This window comes from Euphorbia lathyris, chromosome 8 (genome assembly GCF_963576675.1).
Source record: "Euphorbia lathyris chromosome 8, ddEupLath1.1, whole genome shotgun sequence".
In the NCBI taxonomy this organism is placed as follows: Eukaryota; Viridiplantae; Streptophyta; class Magnoliopsida; order Malpighiales; family Euphorbiaceae; genus Euphorbia; species Euphorbia lathyris.
In genome coordinates, this window is record NC_088917.1 from 63,082,352 (window position 1) to 63,092,098 (window position 9,747).

General features: G+C 37.8%; 1 protein-coding gene across 1 annotated transcript; it reads right to left on the reverse strand.

The window, feature by feature from the left end:
• Positions 1 to 6,723, reverse strand: LOC136202310 (uncharacterized). Its single transcript, XM_065992849.1, has 10 exons — positions 6,163 to 6,723; positions 5,057 to 5,124; positions 4,538 to 4,608; positions 4,110 to 4,385; positions 3,503 to 3,666; positions 3,332 to 3,387; positions 3,179 to 3,231; positions 2,942 to 3,062; positions 1,296 to 1,393; positions 1 to 321 (listed from the first exon to the last, which is right to left on the reverse strand). Exons 1-10 carry the CDS (start codon positions 6,501 to 6,503, stop codon positions 250 to 252), a joined length of 1,320 nt encoding a protein of 439 aa, XP_065848921.1. The 5' UTR covers positions 6,504 to 6,723; the 3' UTR covers positions 1 to 249.
• Between the last annotated feature and the right edge of the window lie 3,024 nt (positions 6,724 to 9,747).

Here is a 9,747-nt window from a genome sequence, read left to right on the forward strand (position 1 = left end):
TAAAAGAAGAAGAAAAAGAAAAAGTAGTAGTATAGTAGTAGTAGTAGTTAATATGCATGATGATGTACCAAACCAACTTGCAACTGCCTAGGCAGGTTATAGACTGCAATAATGCTACAGTAACCCCTATAGATTTCCTTATTGACATCAAAATTGTATATAATACAAAAAATAGATAAAAAATAAATTAAAAAAGGACACCAACCCATCATTAAAACGACCAGGCAGAAAAGATCAGAGAGTAGGTAGCTACAGAAGGAAGTTATCTATCATATGGAAGACCACATCGGCACCATCAGAATTGAACCAGTATGTCTTCACCTGAATACATCAGACAGATGATAAAAATGAGAAATACAAAACCATCATCAATCACACTATTATATTAATAAAAATTTCACTATGAGTGTTTATACTTCTATTACTAACTTGTTATCAGACTGAATAGATTAGCCATTGGTAAAAGCATAAAAGGTTGTAGAATACCATGTAAGAGATACATGGGATACCATGTAATCTAAAAGGCTACATGAAATATATTAAACTTAAAATGAATACACATATATATGCAAGGTTCTCTCTAAGTTACTCCTACAATTAAGCAAACAGAGCAGCCTCACTAGCCACCTATTACTCCTTAAATCAAAGATGACTGATTCCTACAATCAAGGAGCTAATCAAGTGAGCCAATTAGGTTGACAGCTTTTACATTGATTTATTCAGTAACAAAGGTCAACATTGTATTCTACAATTCACCAATATTCACGGGTTGCACATTACTAATTGCCATATGCAGAAACAGATGACTATACTGCTAGTCTCTAAAAGTTTGTGAAGATATGATTTCATGAAATTCATAGAGTTATCCCCAATAAGACCTAGCATATATGGCCCTTTTGTATGTGTTTGCGCCTTTTTGTTTTCTTTTAACAAAAAGAAAGAAGTCCAACAGTATTATAGCCAATCATGAGAAACAAAAGTGGTTAACCATAATGTATATTATTTCTTTTTCTAGGTGTTCAATTTATCCATTTATAACAGCAACAATTGCTCCAGAAAGCAACCTCAGAAAATTATGTTATCTGGATTCACAAGTGAAAGAGACAAGTCTAGTTTTCTAGAAAACAGCTTGTAGACAAATTAAAAAAACTCATCTTATTGTCTATATCTTTATCTATGAATAAATGTGCTAAAACGATCCCACCTAATCCAAAAGAGGTTTATACATCACCTTTCAATGGATTTTACTCAACAGTGAGTCAGGATATTGAAAGCCAATTGGTCAAGGAACTTGCCTGAATTGTACTATGAGCAATATACCGCTGCCTGCTTTTGTGAAAGCTAACATCCACACGTTCCCAACGTACTTGAGTCAAACCTTTTATCATCTCCTCTGCACATAGAAGGGAGAAAAAAAAAAAAAAAAAAGTAGAGTTACAGCTTGTAGAAAAAGGAAAAAAAGAAATTTATAGTCCAAAGGATGCATTCAACACAACCAACTAGCAGCTCTGAGATGCATAATCACAAAACCTATTCTTGTTATTGATTAATTATGAACCTCTAAAGTCTTTTCTGGTTCTACCTCAGTTGAGTCTGAGACTAGTTCACTTAATGTTGGTTTTTCCTTACGAGTTCAAGTACCTACAAGTCAATCCAGTTATAGAGTTAATTGAGTTCATAAGAACTATTTCACTGCTTTATTAATCAATTTTTCAGTGGACAAGGCTGTGAATCTTTCATGAGAAATTTTTTCTGCATTTTCTAATCTTTAGGAAGCTCAAGAAGTGATCAATATAACAAGTTTACCAGCCAAGGGTAAAAGTAACATAAACTCTACGAGATATTACTTCCTTAACAAAACTACAGCCCTACATGAAAACAAAGCCAAAAACATTTCCTCTTAACGTCGTACATGAGGGTGTGCACAAGAGAAAGGTTAATGCATGTGGGTATCATGTTTCAAATAATGATTTTTACAAAATTCTGCAAAATCCATTTGACTCAAAATTTCATAATTGGAATTAACTACACTGCTCCTTCCGAAAATTTCAATTGTGTGGAATTTGACATAACCAAACCATCTCCAAATGATTACAAACTAAAACAAGAAAATTATACAGACCATGCACTTAAGGATGCTATGTTTTTCCTATTCAACAGACAACCATGTCCTTCCACTCCTTCAAAAAAAAAATTGTTTTGTGTGAAAATTGCTTTCCTCTCCTCTCATAATAGGCAACAAATATAAAATTCTTGTCACTCTCTTAATAAACAACTCAATTTTTTTTTCTTCTGTTATGCTTGGAAAGGTAAAACAAATTAAAGATTGAAATACTTGAGATCTTAAGTCCTAATTGGTAGCTTCAAAATGACACATTTATCACAGTACACAATGAGCCAAGGCGCTTCTACAAGCCATACACCACTTTAGGCTTAAAGCACTAGTATCCAAATGAAGAACACAGCATTTGCCTTAAAAATAAAAATTATTATGGCTTTTACTTATATGTAATATGCTTCGAGTGAGGGTATTAGGAAAGGATATGAAAATTTAGTTCCAAGTACCTAGTGAAAGCATTGAAGTAAAAAAATCAGAGACCAAATTCCATGGGTCTATTCCATTCCAGGGACGATTCAGTGACAAGGTAAGGTACATAGCTTGTATAATCCAGCCAATGAATCCAATAATCGAGAGAAATAGAAAAAAAAAAACAGGGAGAAACTTCTAACATAACTTTTCCCCATCTGTATCCAGTCATGTCACGTACTTTACAAAGAGATTATATGAACTTCTTTGTCCTATCAAGACCTAGGTGAAGCCCCAAGAACAACATACAACTAAAGACCTCCAAATTCATGCTCAACAATGAAAAGGTCAACTATTTGCAGAAAAAATAAGCAATATAAGAAAGAAAGAAAGAAAGAAAGAAACTTAGCAAACCTTCCAAATCAATTGCTTGGTCTCTAATAACAGTAGATGTTCTATTACAGGCACTTTCCATTTGTTGCTGCTCAACATACACAATATGTGGATATTTTTCATCTGTGACAAGCAAATTTGGCTGGAGAAAAGCTCAAGTTAGTTTTCCATTAAGATAAGAGAGTGCCACTCACTAGAAACTAACCAATATAAAAAGAAGTTGTTGGATATAATTTAAAAGAAGAAAACAATTATAACCTTTGGAAGTTCATTTTGACGCCTGATTGATGAAGTCCTCCACCCAACCATATCTTAGTACAAGTGAAGATAAACAAACATATCAAGGGATAGCAAAAAATTCCTAGAAAACTATTTATAATTTAAAACCTAACAATAATGGGAAAAGGATACGGTCAAAATTTGCATTTGCATATGCCACGCGACGCTTAAATGCGCGTAAAGCTGATCTACACAGGACAGAGATGAAGTTAGGAGACATTTTTTTTTTTTTTTTGAAGAAAGAAGTTAGGAGACATTTATTCATCCAAATTGAATGTTTATTAGGAGATAACCCATACTAACATGAATCTTAAGTCATCAGAGTCATTAACCATTTGAAGGAGAAGGGGTGGTTTCCCATTGTCAGTGTCTGTGAGAAAAAGATGATTCCCAGTCCTCCCAACAATCAAATGAGCTGTTTGAGATGCTCTTCTCTCAAGAAAAGGAAGACCACAAAGGAATGGGAGCTGTACAATCAAATAAAAACATATTTACAATTGAAAAGGAAATCAAACGATTAGAAAGAATAGAAATGAAACAAAATAACCCAAAATAAAATAAAATAAATAAATAAAGCCTTTTTACATAGTTTGAGAATAGCAGCAAAGAGAAGTTTTGAGTTTCTAAGTTGCCTTCTACCTACTACCGATATCTAGTATCTACTCTCTTTTAAGCAAAACACTTGTCCTATCAAGTTTACTAGCTTCCTTCGAAAACTTAATTAGGTTGTTCAGTATACTAGGAAAGTAAATTAAAACACAATAATGATCATAATCTGTTTCCCCTATAAGAATAAAAACCACAGATTTAAATCTTTCCAAAACAATCAAAGGATAATAATGTAAGAAAAAAGTTATACGAGCAACGAAACATATTTGAACTAAACACAAGGATATATTGATCAGTTGACCTGTTTATTTCCTCTTGAACCAAGATGTGGTGTTGCAACTGTTATAAAGTTCATGGGTTCCAGTCCAGCAATTCTGGCTTCAGAAGGTTGATCATGGGATGGCACTGAATTCAAATTTTCTTTACTTAAGGATTTCCCAGAAGAACTTGATAAGTCCAGTTTCTGTGACTCTTGATACAACCTTGCAACAGCATATCTCGCAACAAGACCACCTAATGAGTGAGCCACAAAGGAGATCCTCTGCACCTGAGGCTTATTTTTTACAACAGCCAACACCTGCATCAGATGTCGCTTAAAAACTCAAAGCACATATGGGATCGCTTGTAGCCTTGAAGGCCTCTAGTAATACTACCCACTTTGAAAGGATGCATTAAAACTAGGAAAATAGAGCTCAATGAAAATGACTTAATTGTAATTCCTAGACATACCTCTTTAGCTAACCTCTCACCCATCAAATCAACGCCATCAAATGTCAATTTCGAATAGTTGCACTCACTGCCTGCTTGCAGAACATTCAAGCCAAAAGAATCACATAAAGATCATAAATCAAAACTCGCTTTTCCCTAAAACGAGAATATATACATATATAATATATGGGCCTCAGGACATTTATGACTCAGGGAAGCATAATGACAAACAGTTTCACCCATTCATTGTAACTTCATTTTTACAGGTCAGTGTTAGGATTATGTTAATATTGACCTATACATAGAAATAGATGTTCTACATTTGCAAATTTAGACATAGTAATTTCAGTTCCCTAGGATCTAATTCTTTTTTTTTTCTTTGGCATGTAAAATAAGAGTACCCACAAGGCAGTAGCCACATAGAGATTGGCAATCCAACGGGGAAAAAGAAAAGTTTAAGTCACCAAATTACAAATACTATCTAGAATGCTGAAAACTTTGATTATTCCAGAAAAAAAGTTTGGAGCATGCTTAACTTACGGTGCACAATTACTTTATCAGGAAGTTGCCTCACAAATTGCTCAGCAGCATACTTCCAATCTGCAGAACTGCACACCAAAGATTTTATTTCAGATTTCTTGCACTTCACTAATATGCAAGGGTACCCTTTTCTAATTGCTCCCATGCAGAAAGAATAGAAACTGAAGATATAGCTTAAATTAACAAAAGCCACAGTAGAAAAAACAAGGATTCAGAGAAAAAAGACATCATATTCTAGGATAGTTTCCAGCAAAATGGGTCTTGAAGAAGAGATAAAAAAAAAAGATGCATATACCAATCTTTGTCCCAGCCATTACTACCAGAGATAATATGATTAAAGGATAGTTATGTGTTAGGCACTCATATCAAAAGTGAAGATGCAACATTGCAAACAAAGTTCCATGATGCAGTATTCTAGGAATTAGTGGGGAAGTAACAAACAGTTAATATAAATATTTATTGTCGATGGTGCTTCAGGGTTGACTTGAACTAGGAAGATGATGTTAGAGAAAAGATTACCTCCACTCTGTATTACAGTATTACTTCAACAAACAATTCAAGTTCATCAATTATCAAGAAGGATGAAGAAGTAACATTTGTTTGGCAACCTAATAAGCAATTAACACAAGTATTTATACAGATGGACTTAGGAGCAGGGAAGAATATGTTCGACAAGACAAAGAAAAAGAAAAGAAGAACTTTGACTCTGTATCATTGTAACAAACGAACGAGATTTATCAGGAAGAAGGACCACGGCAATCAGGCAATGACAAGTGTAATTTCCTGAGCATATGTGTTCCATAAACAAGAGCTGTTAATCTCTCTATGCAGGGAAAGCTTGCTGATCGAGCTAAACTAAGAGAATGATAAACAACACAAAGAAATTATGACCAATACTACTAATTCAAGTGAAAATTCTAGGAAGACATTAATACAAAGTCTAACGAAGAAGACGTAAAAAAAACACATTTGAATTCATCATACTTCAGCTTGAACACGTCTACAGTACAAATGCATTTACTGAGCAAATCTCAACGGTCACCGAAAACAATTTTGTCTACAAGTGAAAAAAAATACAGCTATTAGTTTATTACAATTTTCATTACCTCCCTATGATCCCATTAACCATGATGACGAGATGATCAGGGGGAACCCTTGCCTCAGCAGCCGCCGCATCAAAAACATCTTCCCCGCCACTATCAACCTCAACCTTCACGACTTTAGCATTACTTCCAGTGAAAAAATTAATACCGATATTCTTCATACACCCCATCTTCCACTGGCCGGGCGCCGGCGCCGCCGGAGACGAAGTACGGTTGCTTCGGAAACTCAATCCTGATCCGAATCCTGAAGGAATAGAAGAGAACAAGCGAATCGAAAAACAAGTAGTGGAATTGAAAACTGACACGCGCTTCGGGAATGGGACCAAAGAAGTAGTGGAGATCATACGGGGCAAAGGATCATCTAGTCATCAAAGGCAATAAGACAATGGAAACGGGGGGAACAGAAATAATCAGAAGAAAATGACAACCAGAAATGAAGGAAATAGAAGATATTGAGAGGAAGTAGAACGTTACAAGGAAAGAATAAGGAAGACTGTAGAATGGAAAGGAAGGCGCCAATAACAGTTACGGTGAGGGAGAGAATAGAAGACAGGTCCGTCATTCTTCAACTTCTCCTTCTCTAGCATGATTGAGGGTCAATTTTACTGTTCAACCTGCCAACAAAGGTCAATTTCCTTCCAAGTAGATTCTTTTCGTACAGCAATATCATCTATAAACCTCCGTAAATAAATATTAGATAAATAGTAATAAATAATAATTTAAAAAAAATCTTTGGAAACCACTTATTCATTAAATATTTATAAAAATTAAGTATATAATTCATAAAATAAAGTATTTAATTGTTATTTCAAATTTTATATTTTCTTAAAAGATATTTATAGTCTATTGTTTCTTATTTTTATATGAACTTGATAACATCGAGATATTTCCTACGGGATCAAAGAGGATATTTACCAAAACGACCGTGTATTCGGACAATCTGGGAAGCAATGGCGTATCGAGCAATCCATCCAAGTGGCGAATCACCTAGATTCCGCCACACGTCATCCGTAGTCAAACCTACGGGAGACCCGCCATCATGCCTCGATCCGCCCGTCGAACGGTTAAGCCGATTCCCAATAAAGGCAACTAATAACCCATTAATGAGCTAACGGTCATACTTGAATGAGATCAGTAACCGCCATTAATGAGGCATTAATGGAGACTCTCTAGTTTCTATGAGTTACGACTATATGACTATAAATAGCTTGCATCCCAAGCTATTGAGGTACACACATTCTCGTTCCAAACCCTACTTTGTCAATACAGTTTATTCACTACACATATACTGACTTTGGTATCGGAGCTTCCCCCGTCGAACCCAACGACGCCCCCCGCAGGGAAGGAATCCGGTCGAAAGTTCATCACCAGTTATCAATTGGTGCGGTGAAGGTGGAAGTTCTAATAAAAAAATGACTCAGTTCACAACCCAAATATGGCAAGTGGGGGGTCTAACCCCTCAACCGGAGCTGCAATACCACCCATACCACCATCAATTAATCCCACTACAAACGCTGGTCGCGTCGATCCCAATGCACCAACCGTCCATGACGAAAGGGACATGTCGCAAGAATCCTTTTGGGAGATTTGCGCATGTACCATGAGGAGGGAACATGGACCCATTATGGAGGGTCGATTGAGGGCCTATCTGGAGAACCAGGATGTAGGTGGACCCACGACAAGAACTATTCCCTCACTGAATCGTCGTCAACCGCCAAGACCGACCCTATCACAATGGTAAAGCGCCTATGTTGGACCCAATGCTCGCTGAGATTCGTCATTTTTCCTCTCTCAACCCGTGGATTCAACAATCGTTAATCTGAAGCTCGATAGTAGCCTGCCATTAAACCGAAGGTTATTTTCCGATATACCCGAGGGAATTCGTAGGAACGATCAACCTCCCCCGAGGAACGCGACAAATCCAGGGATCACTATTGGCGAACCTCAAGCTCCTATAGTACAAACTGGAACGCCGGCGGGTCAGGGACGAAATAACACTGTGGCGGATCAACTGGAAGGCGGACGTGATGGTCACAGACATAAGAGACGAACCGGATCCCATAGGAAGGGACGATCCAAGTCTCGTTCTCCTCAAAGGCGTCGAACTAGATCCTTTCGGCGTGGGAGATCGCCCCCACCTCCCGAACGAAGGGAGGACGAACGCCGAGCTGGGACACCTCGCCAGGGCATTCACCATCCGCCACCAAATCAAGGAGGAGGCGGACGGTCTCCACCTAGAGGGCGGTGGCGGTGGCGGAAGAAGGTCACCATCAGATCCTTCATCGGAATCTAGCTCCTCTTCCTCGCAGCAAAGCAGGTCTCACAGTAGGAGACGCCCAAGAAGGGATCAAGGTTCTATTGCGGATCAGATCAGGGCAGAGATACGCAGACAGAACGAGGAGAATGCTAGGCACAATCTGTTTGTCAATCGAGAATCGCCCTTCACAGCGTGGATTGAAGCCGAGAAAACTGATAGGCATTTTAAGATTCTAAACATACCGGCCTACTCCGGCGAGGATAATCCTGAAGCTCATGCAAGGAAGTATCGCATGTTGCTTGGACTTAACCGTGCAAGCGAAGCAGTGTTGTGCCGGATGTTTATCACCACGCTAAAAGGTCCAGCATACGATTGGTTCCAATCCCTCCCCCCGAGATCGATAAACAGCTGGGATCAGTTGAGTAGGGAATTTTGCGCGAAGTTCACAGGATGCATTCCGCCAGTGGTTAAATCGCGAAAGCTCTTTGAGCTAAAGCAAAAAGAAAATGAATCTCTTCGGGAGTACGTCGACAATTTCAATAAGTTATGCATTCGCATTGTTGATGTGGATCTCTCCATGGCATTTGAAGCTGTGGTAAAAAATACAACTTGCAAGAGTTTGCAGGTGGATCTAATCAGAAATAAATCAAAGAATATGGTAGAGCTGATGGAGAGGTGTAAGGACTTCATGGAAGTTGATGACATCCGGAGAGAGTCAGCGTCTCCTCCAAAAAGAGGGAAAGGCGAATCCCGAAGGCGAGATAAGGAAAAAGAAAAACCCTCCGACTCATCCTCCCGAAATAGGCGAAGGGGCTCTAGGAACAAATCGGCATATACGCCATCGTTTACGCCATTAAACGCCTCAAAAAGTGAAGTGCTAATGTGGATAGAGAACAGCCAGCACAAGCAGAGCATTTCATACCTCGAACCAAAAGAGGGAGAGTACACCAACACGGGGAGAAACCCCAAGAATTATTGCAAGTACCACAAGAGGAACGGTCACGAAACAGATGCATGCTGGGAGCTGGCTAGGGAGATTGAAAGGCTTATCGAGTTTAGATATCAAAGTACGCTGAGTATATCTTTGTTCAAAGAGGTTTAGTTAAGAAGACATATAAAAGAGGTCAACATTTAGATCAACACAACAGACAATCATAAAGCAATGTGAATAAATAACACAGTTGATTTAATGAAGATACGTTGGTGTTTAGCACAAAACATAAACAAGCATCACATAAAATTTAGTCAATTTGAATGGTAGATGCATAAGTTTAGATAGATGGTCAGCAAAACAAAATACGTCAGATAACAACAAAAGTACAAGTCAAGAT

What these genes read in the sequence shown, in the direction of transcription:
- LOC136202310 (XM_065992849.1), bottom strand. Translation starts at nt 6,503, where the DNA reads ATGATCTCCACTACTTCTTTGGTCCCATTCCCGAAGCGCGTGTCAGTT. An exon ending in GTTAATGGGATCATAGGGAG is followed by an intron (nt 5,125 to 6,162) that starts GTAATGAAAATT and finishes TTTGGTGTGCAG; the next exon opens with TTCTGCAGATTGGAAGTATG. An exon ending in TTGCTCATAGTACAATTCAG is followed by an intron (nt 322 to 1,295) that starts GCAAGTTCCTTG and finishes TGATGTATTCAG; the next exon opens with GTGAAGACATACTGGTTCAA.